This window comes from Somniosus microcephalus, chromosome 15 (genome assembly GCF_052327205.1).
Source record: "Somniosus microcephalus isolate GS21.2 chromosome 15, FLI_Smic_1.0, whole genome shotgun sequence".
Taxonomy (NCBI): domain Eukaryota; kingdom Metazoa; phylum Chordata; class Chondrichthyes; order Squaliformes; family Somniosidae; genus Somniosus; species Somniosus microcephalus.
The window spans coordinates 72286390-72308960 of NC_141001.1; the positions used below are offsets into that span (position 1 = coordinate 72286390).

Sequence of the window (22571 nt, forward strand, 5' to 3'; positions counted from 1 at the left end):
TCTTCCGATTAGGCACTTTACAGCCTTCCGGACTCGATTTCAGATCATAACCTCGGCCCCCATTATATTTTTACATTTTTTATCCACACCTTTGTTTTGTGCCCTTCCCCCCCCCCCCTTTTTTTCTTGCCCACATGGCAGCTGTCTGTCATTCTGCCAGCGCATTTTACTCCTAATCTAGAGCTGTCTTTTGTCTCTTTACTAGTACTATCACCATCTCGCCTCGTTTTGAATACCTCTTAATGTCTCTTCTTCTCTTGTTCTTTCATCCCCATTTCCCAGCCCCCAAACTGGCCTTTTAATCTGTTTCATGTCCTGTGCTTTTTCAGTCCTGACGAAGGGTTTCAACCTGAAACGTTGACTCTATTTCTCTCTCCACGGATGTTGCCTGGCCTGCTGAGTTTTTCCAGCATTTTCTGTTGTTATATCTGTGATTCTATAATATGGAGACCAGAACTGTTCACAGTACTCCAAGTGTGGTCTAACCAAGGTTCTCTCCAAGTTTAACATAACTTCTGATTTTCAATTCTATCGCTCTAGAAATGAACACCAGTGCTTTGTTTTTTTAATGACCGTATTAACCTGCGTTGCTACTTTGTGATTTGTGTATCTATCCCCAGATCCCTTTGTTCCTCTTCCCCATTTAGATACTTATTTTCCAAGGAGGATGAGGCCTCCTTATTCTCCCTCCCAAAATGTAGCACCTCACACTTTTCTATGTCTTTTTTAATTCATTTACGGGATGTGGGCATCGCCAGCATTTATTGCCCATCCCTAATTGCCCTCTAAGGTGGCAGTGAGCTGCTGCCTTGAACTGCTGCAGTCCGTGTGGTGAAGGTACTCCCACAGTGCTGTTAGGGAGGGAGTTCCAGGATTTTGACCTAGCGACGATAAAGGAACAACAATATGTTTCCAAGTCAGGATGGTGTGTGACTTGGGGAACTTACAGGTGGTGGTGTTCCCATGCGCCTGCTGCCCTTGTCCTTCTAGGTGGCAGAGGTGCTGTTGAAGAGGCCTTGGCGAGTTGCTGCAGTGCATCTTGTAAATGGTACACACTGCAGCCACAATGTGCAGTGGTGGAGGGAGTGAATGTTTAAGGTGGTGAATGGGGTACCAGTCAAGCAGGCTGCCTTGTCCTGGATGGTGTCAAGCTTCTTGAGTGTTGGAGCTCAACTCATCCAGGCAAGTGGAGAGTATCCCATCACACCTCCTGATTTGTGTCTTGTAGATGGTGGGGAGTCAGGAGCTGAAACACTCGCTGCAGAATACCCAGCTTCTGACCTGCTCTTGTAGCCACAGTATTTATGTGGCTGGTCCAGTTAAGTTTCTCGTCAATGGTGGCAGATTTGACGATGGTAATGCCATTGAATGTGATGTGGAGGTGGTTAGACTGTCTCGTGTTGGATAATCAATACCTAACACTTGTGTGGTGCGAATGTTACTTGCCACATCAGCCTAAACCTGAATGTTGTCCATGTTTTGTTGCATGCGGGCACGGACTGTTTCATTATCTGAGGGGTTGCGAATGGAACTGAACACTGTCTGCAATCATCAGCGAACATCCCCACTTCTGACCTTATGATAGAGGGAAGGTTATTGATGAAGTAGCTGAAGATGGTTGGACCTAGTACACTGCCCTGAGGAACTCCTGCAGTGATGTCCTGGGGCTGAGATGATTGACCTCCAACAACCACAACCATCTTCCTTTGTGCTGGGTCCCCATTGACTTTTAGTTTTACTAGGGCTCCTTGATGCCAAACTCGGTCAAATGCCGCCTTGATGTCGAGGGCAGTTAGTCTCGCCTCACTTCTGAAATTTGGCTATTTTGTCCATGTCCATGTTTAGACCAAGGCTGTAGTGAGGTTTGGAGCTGAGTGGCCCTGACAGAATATAAACTGAGCATTGGTGAGCAGGTTATTGGTGAGTACGTGCCAGTTGATAGCACTCCCAATGACTCCTTCCATCACTTTGCTGATGATTGAGTGTAGGCTGATGGGGCGGTAATCTTCCAGATTAGATGTGTCCTTTTTTTGTGGACAGGACATATCTGGGCAATTTTCCACTTTGCTGGGTAGATGCCAGTGTTGTAGATGTACTGGAATAGCTTGGCTAGAGGCGCAGCTAGTTCTGGAGCACAAGTCTTCAGCACTACAGCTGGGATTTTGTTGGGGCCCATAGCCTTTGCTGTATCCAGTGCGCTGAGTCGTTTCTTGATATCATGTGGAGTGAATCGAATTGACTGGAGACTGGCTTCTGTGATGGTGGGGACCTCAGGAGTAGGCTGAGATGGATATTGAAGTTATTTTGCCAATTATACACCCATTCTGCAAGTTTATTAATGTCTTCCTGTGTTTTGTCACAGTCCTCCTTTATTAACTACACCTGCCAATTTGATGTAATCTGCAAATTTCAAAATTGGACTCCTGATTCTTGAGTATAATTCGTTTATGTAAATAGTGAACATCAGTGGTCCCAGCACCGATCCTTGTGTAAAACCACCTTTTGCCAATCTGAGTAACTACCTTTTAACCTCTTCTGCTTTGAGGCCAGTTTGCTATCCATTCTGCTGCTGGTCCCCTGACTCCATGTTCTGACCTAAGTCATGAGTCTACTATGCAGTACCTTATCGAAGGCCTTTTGGAAATCCAAATATGTTACGTCTACTGCATTACCCTTACCTACCCTTTGTTACTTCTTCAAAGAATTCAATAATGTTGGTCAAGCATGCCCTTCCCTTTTGGAATCCATGCTGACTTCTATTATTTTCAGTTTCTAGATGTTTTCTGGAGAGAGGATCTCTGAGTAAGGATTCCAATATCTTTCCTACTACCGATGTTAAGCTAATTGGTCTATAGTTCCCTGGACTTGTGATTCCTATATTTAAAAAAGGGAGATAGAACATTAGCTGCCCACCATTCTTCTAGCACTATTCCCTTTTCTATTTGTTTATATATGTAACTGGGCCTCTGCTATCTCTTCCCTAACTACTTTTAATATGCATGATGCAGACCAGGTGTTTTATCCTTTCTAGTTGATTAGTTTATCAATTATTTCTTTCTCCACCCCCCCCCCCCTTTCTATATTAAATGTCTTTATATCTTATTTAAAAAAACTTGTATAAAATTTAAAAGTTTACTAGTTAAGAGGTGAAAATAAATTTGATTTTTTTTAGAGGAAGAAAATACAATACAATAAAACCTAATACAATTATAAAATGTTATATATTCTGATTTTTCTTGGTAAATTGTACTCTTCAATTGTGCTTCAAAAAAAAAAATTGGTACCTATGCTGTCAGATGAGCTTAATGTGTTAAACAAATCATTTAAAGTAAAACACATATTACACCATTGTACATTGTCTGAGGTAAAGGTCAACCAAGTTTTCAAATGTGATCTCCATCTACATGCCTAGTTATGGAGCTCTACAGATCTTTAATCCTGTCTTCAAACTACAGATTTTGTTGCAACCTCACAGCTTGCCTGCAAGGAACAAAGAGCAGTGTCAACCACATTAAATGTAGAAGCCAACTTGTCTGATGGAGAGGATGAGGAGGTGGCTACAGACCAAATAACAGAGACAGTTACAAATGGCTCCATGAAAGAGACAGTCAGCCTTACTGTAGATGCCAAAACTGAAACTGCTGTGTTTAAAAGGTAGGTTGAGTGTACTGAAATCCCCCAGAATATTGAGTGTTTCGATCTTGTATTCATTGTCTTTTTTTGAATATTTAGTGAACTTTTTTTCTTCCTCCATTCCTAACTTAAAACCCCACAAAATTGAATTGGGGCATTTCATGATGTTAGTCAGATTCTCACGATGAAGGTTAACGTACAAACTTCAGTGATTGTCCATAATATTGGGACTCAAAATACTGACAATACAAAATGACATTCCAATCTCGTCTGTTGTTTATTAAATTTGATTTGGATTTTGACTGAAGATGAGGGAGGGGATGAATTATGTGATGTAGAGAAGATGATGATTTGAAGGGTGATAAATGTTTCAAATATCTGTCGTAAGCGGAAAGTAAATTTTGATGCATGGGACCTTTCCATTCTTAAACTCAAGTTTTATTTGTCTTGCATTTTCTTGATGCCCTCATTTCTTCAGGTCTTGCAATTTACAGTTAAATAGATATTTGCACCTTGCATCACTAAACTGTTCTCAATGCATTTATGACTGGATTTCTGCTAGGAATCAAATAAAGACCTACTGAATCATTTAATACATCCATGAGAATAACAGAGCATTCTCTGAGCTGAATTACATAGAATCTACAGTGCAAAAAACAGGCCCTTGGGCCCAACTAGTCTTTGCCAGTGTTTATGCTCCACATGAGCCTTCCTCCCACTTTAATTACCTCCTCCCACCCTGCCCCTAATGCCCTTCTATTCCCTTCTCCCTCGTGTATATACATTAACCCTCCCCTTTAAGGTGTCAATGCTATCTGCTTCAACCACTCCAATATTGGGTTCAATATTTTTATCACTGTATAAAGAATTCTTCCTAAGTTCTTTATTTGATCTGTTAGTGGCTATCTTATATTTATGCCCCCTTGCTCTGGGCTCATCCATAAGTGGCAGTGGTTTCTTGGCATCCACCCTATTGAACTATTTCATAATTTTAAAGTTCTCTATCAGGTCTCCCTCTTGGTCTTCTGTTTTCCAGTGAAAAAAGCCAGCCTGCTCAGTCTTTCCTGATGGTTGCATCCTCTCAATTCTGATAACATTTGTAAATGTTCTCTGCACCTTTTTGAGTGCTTCAATGTCCTTTTTGCAGTATGGGTACCAGAACTGTACACAGTACTCCCAAATGTGGGCTAACCAAGTTTCTATATACATTTTAACATTATCTCCCTACTTTTGGATGGGCTTTTGGTTTTCAAGGAAAATTTAAATGTATATATTTTATTCAGACAATATTACTTTGTGTTGCAGATGCTGTTGTACATGTTCTGTTTGCTATACCTAGCTAAAATATTACATTTTATGTGTGAAAATGCATACATTACATTGCACATCTGGTGATGTATTGGTACCGGAAGTGCAATGTAATGCAACTCATTTCAGAGTATCAGCTATACTGTCGCTCAGTTCTTTAAATAGCAACTGTACCGCAGTCACTACTTTTTCCAAAAACACTTGGCAGAATGCAAGCCTGCCTTTCTATTATCCTCTGATATAAAAAGAATTGATGCAACAGTTACTTCTTTCAAATCAGTGAAAGATTACTAGAGTACAGGAAATTCATAAATTTTATCCATGTATTTGAATGTACAAAAAGCAGCTCGAAAAACTACATGCTCCCCACTTGCACCTCGGCATAAATGTTTTGAGAACTGTAATAGTGTAAGGCTCTGGTTGAGTATATTCAAGACAGAGATCGATAGATTTTTGAATATTAAGGGAATCCAGTGATACGGGGATAGTTCAGGAAAGTGGAGATGAGGTAGAAGATCAGCCATGATATTGAATGGCGAAGCAGGCTCGAAGGGCCAAATGGCCTATTCCTGCTCCTATTTCTTATGTTCTTATGTAAGTACAATGTTGGTATTTTAAAAAAGAAGCTGGATTTGAGATCGGGTCTTCTAGTTAATCTTGATCACTAATGCCTGAACTTCAGCTGATGCAAAAACTAAGCTGTTTTTATATATCCATATACAGGAAACTTTCTGGTATCCGGCACGGACGGGACCGACGTGTTGCCGGTTCATCATCAATTCCGGATAACCGAACGCTATAGTAAAAGAAACGGAGCTCAGAGCTCCGTATAAAGCAACAAACCTTGTTGCTTACAGCTTCAAAACAATCGGCACAAGTTGCAAGCGTCTCTGTAGCTTAGCAACAGCTTCAGCTACACCCTTGCACAGCAACAAATGGAGTAAAAAAAAGTCACTAAAAGTAAAAAAAAAAAAAAAAGTTACCTGAACCGACTCCTGAATTTTGCCGGTGGATAGAGCGTTCTGGTTATTTAGGGGCCGGTTAATCGAAAGTTTCCTGTAGTTGACCTAGAGAAAAGTAACCATTCCCCACATGACAAGTCACTTGGATACAGTTTTTAAATATTGTCACTGGTTTATTTAGATTAGGTGAAGGAAATTCGAAATGTGCTTTGTCATAAAAGTTTCAAAAATTGTGACGCTGGGACTTTCTGTAGTAGCACATAGTCTGTGAATATCTGCCATTTATTACAGTTGTATATTTAGTTTATGATCTAATATTTTAGCATATTGCATTTTGTGACATAAAACTAAAGATTTCCTTACAGAAAAAAATTGTCTATTCTGCTTATGATGAGACTTTTGATCTGTTGTGTGGAAACATTTAGGTAGTGGCTTCTTACAGTATAATGGAAGTATACCAGATGTTTTAATGCAGCTGTATTCAGTTAACATTTGAGTGTGAAACTTTTTTGAAAATCAAAAACAAGATCATACTTGCTTAGTTGGAGTCTTTCACAATTTAAGCTTCCTTTCTCTTTCTCTCGTGCTTGTGGCTTCAGAGTGTTGAAATCCTATCGGTATGTATTACAATTAAGTCTAAATTAACTGAATGCTGTATGTGTAAGCATAGATTCCTTTTCATATTATGGCATGATTTTGAGACAACATCCAAAATACTACATTAAAGTTTAAAGTGCCTGCAAGCTGATCCTCATTTATTCATGCTTTTCTTTCATTTGCATGTGAAGATTTTCACATACTGCATGATTGGAGAGTGACTTTCATAACTTGTGTGATAGGACATGCATTTTATTGTTTTGAAAACTTTATTGATCAACTTGTCTTTTTCTGTTTAGTGAGGAAGTAAAGTTGTCTACCTCTGAAGATGTTTCTTCAAAATATGTATTACCGGAAAACTTAGAAGCTCCGAAAGTGACTCCAACATCGCAGTCTAATGATTATCGAACAGATGGGTATGCACATTTCAAATTATAATGAATTTAACTGTGCCTGATAAAATCTGAAAGGTTAACTTGTAGTTTACTAGTTTTCTTAGAGGAACCCATTGCTTTGTAAATGGATGTGCAAGCAGGCTTGAATCTAGGATTATTTGCTACATCGGCTTTGTTGCTACTATATAGTCAACTTTAGTTTAAAGCTGTATCTTAAAGGCATCTTAATTATCGTACTTCGTGTGTGAAATTCAAATAATCAGCTGCATGAGTTATTGAAGAATTTCTAATTGTGGTCTAATGAAATCCCTCTTAACTGGCATGAGGACCATAGTTTCAGTACAGAACAGTAGGACATTGATGCTCCACATTACTTAATTTTTTCTATGGAAACAAAAGGGGGGAGGGGGTGACTCCCAAGTTTGTTTTTCAAAGTTAACCAGTCGCAGTCGACACAACTGCAGCTGCATAGAATGACTACTAGCCGGCTTTTGCTTTAGATAGTAGTGTGGCTATTAATTATACCGTAGCATGAATTGTACCATTTCAATTTTTTCTCCACACAATTTTTATATTGGAATGATTTATGGTTTGCATTTTCTTCAGTAAAGTCATATATGCATATATCAGTACTAAAAGCAGATGATTTTCAGTTTACAAGAGTAAAGATTGATTGTTCGTAGAATGAATGTGTCACTGCCATTTAGTTTCCATATTTAGCACAAACTATTTTATCAACAGCTTGAAGCCTTCTGAAGAGAATATAAAATCTCGAGCAAAAGATACCTTGAATGGGCCCGTTGACAATGTGACGTCAATGGAAGAAGTCAAGTAAGCTTCCACGGCAGTCTGCATTATACTCACGCAGTATATAGCGTCTGTATTGCTAATTTATTTCCAATAGTTCCATGCCACATTTTTTCAATGGAAATGCAGTGGGCACACATTGTGCAAATGAATGTGGATCACAATGCATTATCTAACTGTCCTCTCTGGCGATTAGTTTCAAATACTCCTGAGTTACGCATTATCAAACATGAATTAAGTATACTGTTACTATTAAATAGTTTAGGCTTTAATACTATGTGAGGGTATACCTATCGAGAAAGGATAAACAGGCTGGGTCTCTTTTCTCTTGATAAGAGAAGGCTGAGGGGTGGCCTAATAGAGATCTTTAAAATTATGAAATGTTTTGATAGAGTATACACAGCGAGAGTGTTTCCACTTGTGGGGAAGAGCATAACTAGAGGCCATCAATATAAGATAGTCACCAAGAAATCCAATAGGGAATTCAAAAGAAACTTCTTTACCCAGAGAGTGGTTGAATGTGGAACTCGTTACCACAGAGAGTGGTTGAAGCGAATAGTATAGATGCATTTAAGGGGAAGCTAGATAAGCATATGAGGGAGAAGGGAATAGAGGGTAACGCTGATAGAGGAGGAAAGGCAAGAGGAGGCTCGAGTGGAGCATAAATGCTGGCATGGACTGGTTGGGCCGAATAGCCTGTTTGTGTGCTGTATATCCTATGTAATCCAAACAAATTAAATTACCTAGGGTGTTGAATAACTCCAGAAAAGGAAAATTACTTATAGCATTGATTTAAATTATGAGCATGGCTTGCTTAAGACCGTCTTAATCTTAGCCATTGATTGTTATTAGGAAACATGGGAATCTCATTCTAAAGCAAAAAATCTATTTTTGTTTATAAATTGTCAGGGAAGCATTTCAATGTAGCATATAATGTATAAAATAATTAAACTAGTACCCACATTCTGAGCCCAATATTTGTATTGTAGAATTGCAAGTGAGCGATTTTTGGGTTTTTTTCAGTGTAGAGTGTTATTAAAGTCTTGCTCACTTGATTAGAGTGACTCATTCAGTTCAGCTGTCACTGATGCAAGTTGCCTATGTTTTCCTATTGTACAGAAATATTTCCCCGTTCTGAATATTTAAATAAATCACAACCAATTATATTGAATTATATAACCCAAGAATACATTTGGGGGTAAATCCAGTTTATGCCATTATACTGTAATGTAATTACAAGATGTCCATGTAAGTTATATTTCAATAGTACATGGGTTTACATCAGTTGCATGACACCAAAGAAAATGGAGACACGTGTAAGATCTTGTTGTTCTGAACAAAGTAACCAGTATTGATGGAAAAATTAACCTCTTCGTTCCAACTTCCTGAGTAGCAAATGTGATTCTGGCCCTAGATTGCTTGGACTGGGCCCTGGTGTTTCACTAATTTTGGAGAATTGTGAATATGGATATTCACCTCTTGGCATTTCTACCAATTTGACACATGCTCGTTGGTACAGCAACCCTGTAGGCAGCCTGCTGGACTAACGCTAGTTTTGTTTACGTATAGCACAATTGCAGTTTTTCATTTTTAGATGATTAATCCTACATTACAAAAGTACTTCATTGACTGTCGAGTGCTTTGCGATGTCCTGAGGTCGTGAAAGGCGCTATATAAATGCAAGTCTTTTAATACGCTACTGAAAATTAAGCATTTACACTGAGGAGCATAGCAGGACAGATGCTTTCCGTTGCACAAAATCCAGAGCTTGAATTCTATTTAAAGTAACTGGTTTCAACTTAGCAGCATGCACACCAGCACTCTGTCCTCCTCCCTTTCCTTAATGAGACACTAAACTCATTACTTTGAGCTTGTATGCTGCTGTTCTATTCCCCTTTTCTCCAACAACCCCTCATCCCTGTTGCCTTAAAGGTAATCTGCATTTCTATACTGTGGAATGTGTACTTGGCTATGTTTCCATGGCTACCTGTGTCTTCACACTTTGTTTCAAAGGAGATCTTGATTTTCTCCAGCTGGTGACAGCAGATATTCTGAAAGAAACACCTTCAAGTTTAGTTTTAAGTTTAAATAAAATATGCATGTAATGCGCAGCTGGGTTCTGGGACTGATTTTTCCCTTTCCCAATGTAGCATGATGTGCTTTATATATGAAAGATTGTGGTAGTCTTCAAATAATATTTCACGCATCTAATTCACTTTTTGAAAGTGGTTAAATTGGATGAATGTGGACTGACTGGTTAAAATGTAACTATGATTACATGGGATAAGGCAAGTTTGTTATCCAAGAGGAAAGAGACAAAATAGTGTGATTTCACATTGAAATTTTTTATAGATGGACAAATTGTGCTTTTTTAATCGAGTATATTGGAGGCTTAGGGACTGTCACTGTCATGCATTAAGTACATTACATAGAATTTTACAGCACAGCAATAGGCCTTATTAGTCACACTCATATTTATGGCACCTTGTTTTTTGACTGTCACGGATAGTTGTGCTCTCTCAGTTCTGGCATCATCCTTGTAAACCTTTTTTGCACTTCTGGAGTGCTTCTACAGGAAACTTCCTGGTATCCGGCACTGACGGGACCAAGCTGTTGCCGTTCCATCAATGCTGGAGAAACCAGCGCTAATGTTAAAACATACGGAGCTTCTGAGCTCTGTGTGAAGCAATAAACCCTGTTAATTCTGCACAGTACTCTGGTTTAATCAAGGTTCTATATAGGTTTAACATACTTTCTCTGCTTTTGAATTCTGTCCCTCTAGAAATGAACCCCAATGCTTTGTTTGCACTTTTTAAAGCTGTTATGCTGTGTTGCTACTTTTAATGATTTGCGAATTTGTACCCCTAATCCCTTTGCACCTCTACCCCATTTAGACTCTTATTTTCCAAGGAGTATTCTCCTTATTCCTCCTACCAAAATGCACCACCTTTCACTTACCTATATTCAAATGCATTTGCCTTTTACATATCCATTCTGCAAGTTTGTTGATGTCATACTGTATTTTGTAGCCGTCTTCCTTAGTATTAACTATACATGCCATTTGGTGTCATCCACAAATTTTGATACTGTACAGGAATCCCGCCCCCAACCGCTGTTTTGCCATACGCGGATTTCACGTATACACGGTTTCCTCTCTGCGACAATTTTTGCCAACCGCAGCAGTGAATTTTGCGTATACGCGGTTTTTAATTTTCAAGTTTCAGGGGTCGCGCTTCCAAACACGAGACTTCATTCATCCGCCCCGCTCTTTTCAGCATAATTACTACCACACGTGGCCTCGCTCCACTCATGGATATACTGTACCTGTACTGTGTGTGTGTGTGAACGTTTAGCCCTTAATCATGGCCCTTAAGCGTAATCTCTGGTAAAGGTGAATCAGTAGCAAAAAGGGCAAAGAATGTACCAACCTTAGATAGGAAATTCGATGTCGTTAATAGACTTGCCCGTGGTGAAAGTACAGCGTTGGTTGGACGACTAATGGGGGTTAATGAGTCCACCATTAGAACCATAAAAAAAAGAGGTGTCGATAAGGGCTAGTTTTGCGGGTGGCTCTTCGAAAAGTGCTAAAGTGTCGTTTATGCCACGGGACCATAAGCTTGAAAAAAATGGAGAAGGCATTTAATATCTGATTGGAAGACCAGAACCAGAAAAAAGCAAATGTTAATTCCGCATGGGTACATAAGAAGGCCCTTAGTATCTACAAGCATCTTACTGTGGCTGCTGGGGAAAGTATAGATGACAAAGTTTCAAGCGAGTAAGGGCTGGTTGAAAAATTAAGAGGTTTGCCTTGACTAACCTCAAGGTTGTGGGGGAATCGGCCTCAGCCGATCACGAGGCCGCTGCCAAGTTCCCGGAGGAGCTGAAGAAGTTGATCGCCGAGAAGGGTTACCTACCGGAGCAGGTATTTAATGCGGATGAGACTGGTCTCTTCTGGAAGCGGATGCCTTCCTGAACTTTCATCGCAAAGGCTGAGAAGTATGCTTCGGGATTCAACATAGAAACATAGAAGATAGGAGCAGGAGTAGGCCATTCGGCCCTTCGAGCCTGCTCTGCCATTCAGTGAGATCATGGCTGATCATCCAAATTCAGTACCCTGTCCCTACTTTCTCCCCATATCCCTTGATCCCTTTAGCCTTAAGAAATATATCCAACTCCTTCTTGAATATATTTAATGAACTGGCCTCCACTGCCCTCTGTGGCAGAGAATTCCACAGGTTCACCACTCTCTGGGTGAAGAAGTTCCTCCTCATTTCAGTCCTAAATGGCTTACCCCTTATCCTTAGACTATGACCCCTGGTTCTGGACTCCCCGGCCATCCGAAACATCCTTCCTGCAGCTAGTCTGTCCAGCCCTGACAGAGTTTTATAGGTTTCGATGAGATCCCCCCTCAATCTTCTAAACTCCAGTGAGTATAAGCCCAATCGATACAATCTCTCCTCGTACGTCATTCCTGCCATCCCGGGTATCAGCCTGGTGAATCTTCGCTGCACTCCCTCCATGGCAAGAACGTCCTTCCTCGGGTAAGGTGACCAAAACTGCACACAATACTCAAGGTGCGGTCTCACCAAGGCCCTGTACAACTGTAGCAAGACATCCTTGTTCCTGCACTCGAACCCTCTTGCTACGAAGGCCAACCTACCATTTGCCGCCTTAACCGCCTGCTGCACCTGCATGCTTACCTTCAACGACTGGTGCACAATAACACCCAGGTCTCTTTGCACTTCCCCTTCTCCCAATCTATTGCCATTCAAATAATAATCTGCCTTCCTGTTTTTGCCACCAAAGTGGATAACCTCACATTTATCCACATTATTGTGCATTTGCATGTTTCTGCCCAATCACCCAATCTGTCCAAATCGTACTGGAGTTTCACGACATCCTCCTCACAGCTTACCCTCCCACCCAGCTTTGTGTCGTCGGCAAATTTAGAGATATTACATCCAATTCCCTTGTCCAGATCATTAATATATATTGTGAACAGCTGGGGTCCTAGGACCGATCCTTGCGGTACCCCACTAGTCACTGCCTGCCACTCGGAAAAAGACCCGTTTATTCCAACTCTCTGCTTTCTGTCCGCCAACCAGTTCTCTATCCAAGTCAATACCTTGCCCCCAATCCCATGTGCCTTAATTTTGCACGCCAATCTCTTATGTGGGACCTTATCGAAAGCCTTCTGAAAGTCCAAATACACCACATCCACTGGTTCTCCCTTATCTATTTTACCAGTTACATCCTCAAAATTCCAGTAGATTAGTCAAGCATGATTTACCTTTTGTAAATCCATGTTGACTTTGTCCGATCCTGTCACTGCTTTCCAAGTGCTCTGCTATTACATCTTTTATAATAGACTCCAGCATTTTCCCCACTACCGATGTCAGGCTTACCGGTCTATAATTCCCCACTTTTTCTCTACCACCTTTTTTGAATAGTGGGGAACATTAGCTACCCTCCAATCCATGGGTACCGTTCCAGAGTCTATCGAGTTCTGGAAGATGACCAGCAATGCATCTACTATCTCTAGGGCCACTTCCTTAAGTACCCTGGGATGTAGACCATCAGGCCCTGGGGATTTATCGGTCTTCAGTCCCATCAATTTTCCTAACACCATTTCCCTACAAATACTGATTTCTTTCAGTTCCTCCCTTTCATCAGACCCTATGTTCCCCGACATCTCTGGGAGGTTATTTGTGTCCTCCTTTGTGAAGACAGAACCAAAGTATGTATTTAGTTGGTCCGCCATTTCTTTGCTCCCCATTATAAATTCCCCCGATTCTGACTGTAAGGGACCTACGCTTGACTTCACCAATCTTTTTCTCTTCACATATCTATAAAAGCTTTTACAGTCAGTTTTTATGTTCCCTGCTAGCTTACTCTCATACTCTATTTTCCCTTTCGTAATTAATCCCTTTGTCCTCCTTTGTTGTCTCCTAAACTGCTCCCCATCCTCAGGATTATTGCTTTTTCTAGCCAATTTATATGTCCTCTCCTTGGATCTTACGCTATCCCTAATTTCCCTTGTTAGCCACGGTTGAGTCACCTTTTTTGTTTTATTTTTATGCCAAACTGGGATGAACAAATTCTGTAGCTCATCCATTCAGTCTTTGAATGTTTGCCATTGCCTATCCACCGTCAGCCCTTTGAGTGCCATTCCCCAATCAATCCTACCCAACTCGCTCCTCAGACCATCGTAGTTTCCTTTATTTAAATTGAGGACCCTTGTCTCTGAGTCAACTACTTCATTCTCCATCTTAATGAAGAATTCGATCATATTATGATCGCTCCGACCCAAGGGGCCTCATACAACAAGATTGCTAATTAATCCTTTCTCGTTACATAATACCCAGTCTAAGATAGCCTGATTTCTGGTTGGTTCTTCGACATATTGGTCCAGGAAACCATCCTGTAAACACTCCAGGAATTCCTCCTCCACATTATTGTTACTAATTTGGTTAGCCCAATCTATATGGAGATTAAAGTCACCCATGATGACTGCTGTGCCCTTATTGCACGCTTCTTTAATTTCCCTTTTTAATGCCATCCCCAACCTCCGCCTTACTGTTTGGAGGTCTATCTACCACTCGCACTAATGTTTTTTTCCCCTTAGTATTTCTCAATTCTACCCATACAGATTCCACGTCATCAGAGCTAATATCCTTCATTACAATTGTATTAATCCCTTCTTTAACCAGTAATGCTACCCCACCTCCCTTTCCTTTTTGCCTATCTTTCCTGAATATCGAATACCCCTGGATGTTGAGTTCCCAGCCTTGGCCATCCTTGAGCCACGTTTCCGTAATCCCAACCAAATCATATCCGTTTACCTCTATTTGCGCAGCCAATTCATCCACCTTATTACAAATGCTCCTCGCATTAAGACACAAAGCCTTCAAGCTTGTTTTTTTAACGCTCTTAGACCTATTAGAATTATTATTTACTGTGGCCACGTTTGATTTAAACCGTTGATTTCTCTGACTGCCACTTTTGTTTTTCTCCTTCCTATCTTTTGCTTTTATCCCTGTTTTCCTTTCCTCTGTCTCCATGCTCAGGTTCCCAACCCCCTGCCATTTTAGTTTAAACCCCCCCGAACAGCACTAGCAAACACTCCCCCTAGGACATCGGTCCCGGCCCTGCCCAGGTGCAAACCGTCCCGTTTGTACTGGTCCCACCTCTCCCAGAACCGGTTCCAATGTCCAAGGAATTTGAATCCCTCCTCCTTGCACCATTCCTCTAGCCACGTATTCATTTGAAATATCCTCCTATTTCTACTCTGACTAGCACGTGGCACTGGTAGCAATCCTGAGATTACTACCTTTTGAGGTCCTATTTTTTTAATTTACCTCCTAACTCCCTATATTCTGCTTTTAGGACCTCATCCTGTTTTTTTACCTATATTGTTGGTGCCTATGTGCACCACGACAACTGGCTGTTCACCCTCCCCCCTCCAAAATGTTCTGCAGCCGCTCCGAGACGTCCTTGACCCTTGCACCAGGGAGGCAACACACCATCCTGGAGTCTCGATTGCGGCTGCAAAAACGCCTATCTATTCCCCTTACAATTGAGTCCCCTATCACTATAGCTCTTCCACTCTTTTTCCTCCCAGCCTGTGCAGCAGAGCCACCCATGGTGCCAGGAAGTTGGCTGCTGCTGCCTTCCCCTGATGAGTCATCCCCCCCAACAGTATTCAAAGTGGTATATCTGTTGGAGAGGGGGATGGCTGCAGGGGATTCCTGCACTACCTGCCTGCGCCTCTTACTCTGCCTGCTGGTCACACATTTCCTTCCTGCCTGTACACCCTTTACCTGCGGTGTGACCAACTCGCTATATGTGATATTCACAACGTCCTCAGCATCGCGAATGCTCCAAAATGAATCCATCCGCAGCTCCAGTGCCGCAAGGCGGTCTGTCAGTAGCTGCAGCTGGACACACTTCCCGCACACATGGTCGTCAGGGACGCAGGAAGCATCCCTGATTTCCCACATAGAGCAGGAGGAGCACACTACGGGGCTGGGCTGTCCTGCCATGACTTACCCTTTAATTAATTAAAATTAAATGAATCCCACCAATTTCACTACAGTTAAATGATAGATTTAAGGGCCCTGGTTTACAAACTGTCCCCGCTACACCACAGCAACCTTATAAAAACTATAAACCACAGACTTAAAGTTTTAAAACGAGAGAAATACTCCAACCAATCACCTACCTGTTTTGTGGTGACGTCACACCTCAAATACTTTTTACCTCTCTCCTTGCCTGAGATTGGAGATTGGTACGCCTACCTGAGCCTCTGGGGCCTTTTGTAGTCGCTCTGCTCCGCCTGCTGCCGATGCCGCACTGAGGCCTACCTGAGCCTCTGGGGCCTTTTGTAGTCGCTCTGCTCTGCCTCCAGCCGATGCCGCACTGAGGAAAGGTGGCTAATAAGGTGACCCTTCTCCTTTGTGCTCACGCCGAGGGAGACTGTATAGTGAAGCCGATGCTGCTCTACCGCTCTCTTAATCCCTGCGCTCTGAAGGGCAAAAACAAAAACTATCTACCTGCCTTTTGCCGTTCTAACCGCAAGGCATGGGTTACTGCTGCAGTCTTTATGGACTGCTTTCATAACTGCTTTGTGCATGATGTGGAGCGGTACCTTGTGAGAAAATCTGGCCTTCAAGGTCCTACTCATCCTCGACTGCCACCCGCCAGCACTCCAATTCGCCCACCCTAATATTGAAGTCGTCTTCCTGCCTCCCAGCACGACGACATTCCTTCAACCCATGGACCAAGGTGTGATAGCCACCTTCAAGGCATACTACATACGACGCAGCTTTGACCGCATGATGGAGGCTATGGAGGATGACGCAACACTGACGGTGAAAACTTGTTGGAAGGATTACACCATCGCTGACTGCATCACCAACATAAAAGATTTGATGGATGAACTGAAAAGGACGACAATCAACGCTTGCTGGGGTAAACTTTGGAAGGAGGCAGTGAATGACTTCCGAGGCTTCCCTACAGTTGACGCTGAAGTTCAGCGCATTGTGAAGGATGCGCGACGTTTGGGAGGCGAGGGGCTGGCCGACATACAGCCTGATGACATCGAGGAGCTCCTTGAGTTGCACGGCGAGGAGTTGATGGAGGAGGACCTTGATGAGCTGATACAGCATTCTTGTGAGGCAGAGGGCAAGGACAAAGATGAGGATATGGTGGAGAAGTCGAAGATGACAAGTGCCAACCTTAGCAAGGCAATGCTCCTTGCCAATCTCTCGGACCTCTTTATGGAGATTGACCCATTCTTGGAGCATAGTTTAAAATTCAAGCGAGGTTTGGAGGATTTAATGAGACCATACAAGCAGGTCCAAAAAGATATTCAGAAAAAAATGAGTCAACCATCCGTCACAGAATTCAAGAAACCGCCCAGTTGATTTTTTTTATTTGAACATTTATTGCTTTTGTTAGGTTATTGTGTATTTTATTTGTGTTTATTAAAAGAACAAGCAACTTACATAGGCTCTGACGAGTGTAAATGCAGCCGCGTTCCCCCTAACCCCATTTTTCCCATAGGGTCTTATTTGCCAACTGCGGTTTTACCAACCATGGGGGATTTCGGGGACATATCCCCTGCGGTTGGGGAGGGATTACTGTATTTCCAATTCCCAAGTCCAAATCATTTATACAAAGAAAGTAACCTACCTTTGTTGAAGACTGAAGTATTGTCTATTCTGGTGTCTAAATGGATTTCAAGTTGTAAGCACTAAAGATTGTATGCAACAAGCTTGTCTACTGTTGCTACATTTGGAAAAGGCTATTATGTCTGCAACTTGGATTTTATGTGATGAACCAGATGAACCAACATGCAGCTCTTGGTGAAGATGACCTTTCATAGCTGTATCCTAACTGACAATTTCCTATTCTTCCAGCTGTTTTTTGCAGCACAATGGTGCTCAGTAACCAGGTTAATATGTTGGATCTGTCAATTGCCATTATTGTTGTATGATTGCTAATCCTTCTGAATTTAAGATTAAAGTAGATAATCTCCCTCCCCTATACTATCTTTTCTCCTCCTCCCATCCCCAGAATGAAGAACTCTAAAATTAGCATTAACATTTCCAGGTTTTGCTGTGTTTAACATTGGTATACTGCAGTTCTGGTGGTGATGTACACCTGTATTTAGTTTGGTATAGAGTGCACTTCATCTTAATACACTGATGGGCAGCATTTGCTTATGTTACATTCAGATTGCTGAATGATGTTCCATGGGCAAGGAGGTGCTAATGATGCAAGTTGACTTTAGCATGATACTTCATGAAGATGGTTGAAAATATGCCAGTTGTCTCTTCAAAAATTGTTTTGCTGATTAAACCTACTGTTCTGGTTACGAACTCTGTTTTATTTTTGACCCGCGAAAGGTCTTCCTGTTCACATCTGATTTCGTCTGTATTTTTTAAAAATCCTTATCGGCCATGATCTTATTGAATGGCAGTGCCGCCTCGAGTGGCTGCTCCTATTTCTTGTGTTCTTGTTCTTGTGTTCTAATTCAGGGAGAAATATAAAACTGGAAAAGAGTGGCAAAGTGGGTTAGCATGCAATTCTTACATTTCTAGAACCTGGCTTCAAATCTAGCTAAGACTACAAAACTGTTTACACTTGTGGGTGAGTCCAGAACAAGGGGGCATAAATATAAGATGGCCACTAACCGATCAAATAGACAATTTAGGAGTCATTTCTCTAGTGGAACACGCTGCCACATGGAGTGGTTGAAGCAAAAAGCATTGATGCATTTAAGGAGAGGTGTGTTGCACATATATGGGGGATGGGAATAGCATGATATGGGGGGGGGGGGGTGATTGGGAAGAGGTCATTTGGGTGGAAGAAGGGTTGTGTGGCATAGAAACATCGGCATAAACCAGTTGGGCCAAATGACCCGTTTCTGTACTGTAGATTCTATGCAAATCAGAAAGCCCAATAATGCGCTTCCATTCCACCTAGCAGCATAGCCAAGAACTGATCAAACTAGTTCTCATTGAGGTAAGTGGATTCAAATTAATGCTAATGCTTTGGTGAGACTGAAACCCCAAACCCTGTAGTTCAGAAGCTAATGGTACCTGGGCAATTTAATCATCTCATGCATAATTTTAATTGACTTTAAAACCATATAATTCCTGCTTGGCTGTTGAAAGTTATGAACATTCCCTGTATCCCTTGTAGTCTTCAATAAGTGCACCATGTGTGGGAAGAAAGGAGCTAATTTATAGTATGAATGTCACTGATTGTTAGCTATACAAGGTTGCTTTTTCCTTTGCTCTAACTAGAAATGTTTTGTTTATAATTGAACACAAATTTGACTTTTTGCTCATGGATATAACATTTCATCCCATCTTGCTGAAAATTTGCTTTTTGTGTTTTTTTTTAGGGCAACTCAACAAGTCCTGTCACCTGAAGCTTCAGTTAATGGCCCTGCATGATTAATTCTGTCTGCTGTTGTCAACTCCAGCTTGAGCAGCTACTATCCAGGGGTATCAGTGGGGTTCACTGGAGGCACTGGGCCTAGGCCTGTCAAAGCCAGCCACTGCTGCACTAAATTCACATGGGATCAGGACCAGCAATATTCTTATCAGATTTTTTAAGATGGATGTGCAAAGAAGAGTTTGAATGAAATGTATAAATGAGGGTATTACATGTTGGCAGATACAAAGAACTCTTGCGTGCATTTGTATCAAATACATGTTCTTATAAACAGGATGATCAGTCCATTAAATATCTTGCCACTCACGTGATAATTAGTATTGTTGCCATAGTTAAATGGTTATAAGAGTAGAGTATTTTATAAAAATGTGTATACTTAAACCTGACGTATATAATTGAAGTATACCAATTGGAACACATAGTGTGACCAAAGTGTTTAGAAGTTTTCATACTTTTTTTCATCTTGTATAAAATTTTAACTTTCAGTGTTTCTTCCAAGTGGGCAAAGTAAATTGTAGAAGTGAAATGCAAATGTAAAAGTGTTATTTTGATCGAGTTGCCTATATTAAACCAGTTGCTAGAGAAAAATCTAATTGTAAATGTTCAACAGTGGCTCTTTGCTTCAGGTTTTATTTGTAAACATTTCTTGAATTCTAGAACATTAGTATTGCAAGCTCTTTGATACGGAGTTTAAACATATTTGTTACTGAAGACTAGTTGGTCATTTGGTATGTCACTGAACAGCCATAAGCTTGTTCATCCCTCTGTATTTTACATTTTCAGACCAAGAAATTGTTCAAATCAAGGGTGAAGAACACTGAAGATTAGCCTTGAATTGCATGTGGCTTGTGTACATTTCTCTTTGCTAAAGATCTGCATCAGTACATTGCCTGACTGATTTAAACTATCTTATTTTTACTATTTTTAAAAATTCTATTGAACCAACTAATTGATTTGTTTTTAACATGACCCCTTTATTTCAGTTGCCAGGGCAATAGAACTTAATCAGGGTGAACTGATAACTGAGCACTTAATGTAACATTAGTTGGCTAAAAGTGGCTCTGTTGGCATAAACTTCGAAGGAGTGGAGAAGAGCCCGACTTTGATAAAGTACGACAAGAAAGAGGTTAACTCCAACTTTTAAATTCAGGGATTTAAAGTGTTATGACAGGTTGACCCTTATTCATTGGGACCTTACTGTACTGTTAATGGAAGTGGCAGCTAGTATTGGGTTAAGCTAAGGCAGTTTTGAAAAAGTGTCATTTGACAAAGTGCCTATGGTACTGGTTTAAGTCAGAAACGAAATGATGGTAATGCATGATGAATTTGTGGAAGAATCCTTTCACATTAGAAAATAGTGTCTGTTCCAGGAAAGTAAAATGAGATGTGCACTCACCTATTTGTGTGGCCTGTTCTTTGCAGCATCTATAGTAACTATATTGTTCGACCCTCCAAGCACCTTAATACATTCAAAAGTCAATGGAATATTTTTTGTCAACTTCATCACTGGTTTTAAAAAAGTGACAGCTTGGGTTTAGAGTTCTACACGTATTTGGAAAAAATCGTCAAACCAAGCAATGCAATTTTCTGTGATCTTCCTAATTGCTGTGGGGCAGTGAAATCCAAATTCAGCTGTCAATGCTTGATTCACCACTTAATCTTCTGAAATAGCTGATCACATACTTGAAGGCTGGGATGTTGAGACATCCCAGTGTAGCAATCATTTAAAACTGTGGTAGGATTATAGTATACAATTTTTTTTTAAGTGTTCTAAAAGATGGGAGGGGGAAGGGTGAAATGTTTCCAAACCAAAACATTGGGAAATAGAGGTGTTATTTGGCTGTGGCTGCCAAATAGGAAAAAATAATCTGTTCTGTCTTGACAATCTTCATTTGCAATGTTTGTGTGTTCAGTTGCATGAAAACATGGCAACAATTTTTTTTAATACTGCGCTAGGATGGACATTAACCACTCACGCAAGCAAGTACAAAATGTAAAAAGTATTGGCTTCTTACTGTCAGATTATTCTGGTTGTATGATACATTTTTCATTTGTCCTATTTCAGATGTACATCCAATATACAATGTAAATATACCTTGTTAAAAATAATATGCCATTAGTTAAAGTTTGCAATAAAGTGAATTGCTTAAGTTGTACAAAAGTGAATTGTTTAAGTTATGAGCATGGTGACCCAGTAATTATTAGTCACATGTCCAGTGGAGCAAATTATTGCCAAATGCTTCCTCATTGCTTGGATGTACGAAAACAAACTCGCCCATAATTGGCTTGCCAATACTATTCTTGAGCTTACTATTTGAAATTTATCCACAAAAGTAGTTGCAATCCTTGGGAACCTGTTTTTTAAAAAAATATTTAAACTTATCATGCACTATAAAGTGAACTAAAGCAATTTTTAGTAACGTGCCCCTTTTTAAAAGATGTATAATGGTTTGATTAAAATGTTGGGTTGCTGAATAAAAAGGGTTGCTTACAAGTTGCTTTGAACTGCTTTACTTAAATAAAAAATAAATAAATAAATAAAATGGATTGCATTTGGTTGCTCAAAGGATCCGGTAAGGTTTGGTTTTCATACACACACGCCTGAGATTATCAGCAGGGAGTTCCATGCAGTTGTTTATAAATCTCTACTTTGGAGTAAATTCAGGTCCTGCTAGTTTGAACTGATGCAGATTAATTAATTGGTTACATAAATGGTATAATTAAGTTTTTTTATAACTGTGGCAATTAGGCTATTGTGTAAGTTAAGACAGTACAGGCTTGAGCTTAATGGTGACCAATTAGTCTCGAGCAACGAGAAACCAGTCAAATGTAAAAGGTGACAAGTGTAGAGTTAAGCTTCAGTGCGAGTTTAGCCTTGGAGGGAGTGGGTCCAAAGTTAAATTTGATGGGTTAAATCACTCAGTTGAGAAACCGCTGGGAGGACCACACGTACCGTCTCTGCTTGAGTTTGAGCAAAGTTTCAGAGCTTGAGGAGCAGCTGGTGACACTCCATAACATTGGGAGGCACAAGGGTTCTTGGTATGCACATTCCAGGAGATGGGTCATCCTGTATGGCACAGTGAATTAGAGTAACCGTCAGAGTAAGAGGAGATAATAAGCAGTGCAGGGCTCTCGTCAGTGTTAATTTAACATCGGTATTCAGTGCTGAATATGTGAGACAATGACGACACAAACAAAATCATGAACAAAAAGTGATGGCCAAATTGGTAAGTGAAGTGCAGAAGCACAGTCACAACAGGGGGTTCCATAGTTTGGGGAATAGACGGGCACCATTGCAGCTATAACCAAGAATCCTGAATGTTGTGTTGCCTACCAAATGTAAGAAGAGATATCACAAAATGGGTGTAAAAGATTTTGGAGAGTGAATGGGAACAGCTAACAG

The 22571-nt window shown here is 40.8% G+C and overlaps 1 protein-coding gene across 13 annotated transcripts in view; it reads left to right on the forward strand.

The window, feature by feature from the left end:
* ppp6r3 (protein phosphatase 6, regulatory subunit 3) overlaps window positions 1-21662 on the forward strand; it is a 141783-nt gene extending 120121 nt beyond the window's left edge. For 7 of the 13 annotated variants that reach the window (XM_086008017.1, XM_086008021.1, XM_086008013.1 and 4 more), the window contains 5 exons: window positions 3456-3654; window positions 6503-6520; window positions 6800-6916; window positions 7637-7726; window positions 19116-21662. In XM_086008017.1, the coding sequence (XP_085864143.1) occupies window positions 3456-3654; window positions 6503-6520; window positions 6800-6916; window positions 7637-7726; window positions 19116-19167 (476 nt within the window). In that variant the 3' untranslated portion in view covers window positions 19168-21662. Of the gene's footprint in view, window positions 1-3455; window positions 3655-6502; window positions 6521-6799; window positions 6917-7636; window positions 7727-18691; window positions 18731-19115 lie in introns of all 13 variants that reach the window. The other 6 variants (XM_086008016.1, XM_086008023.1, XM_086008024.1 and 3 more) reach the window with 4 other exon arrangements.
* The last annotated feature ends 909 nt before the right edge of the window (window positions 21663-22571 follow it).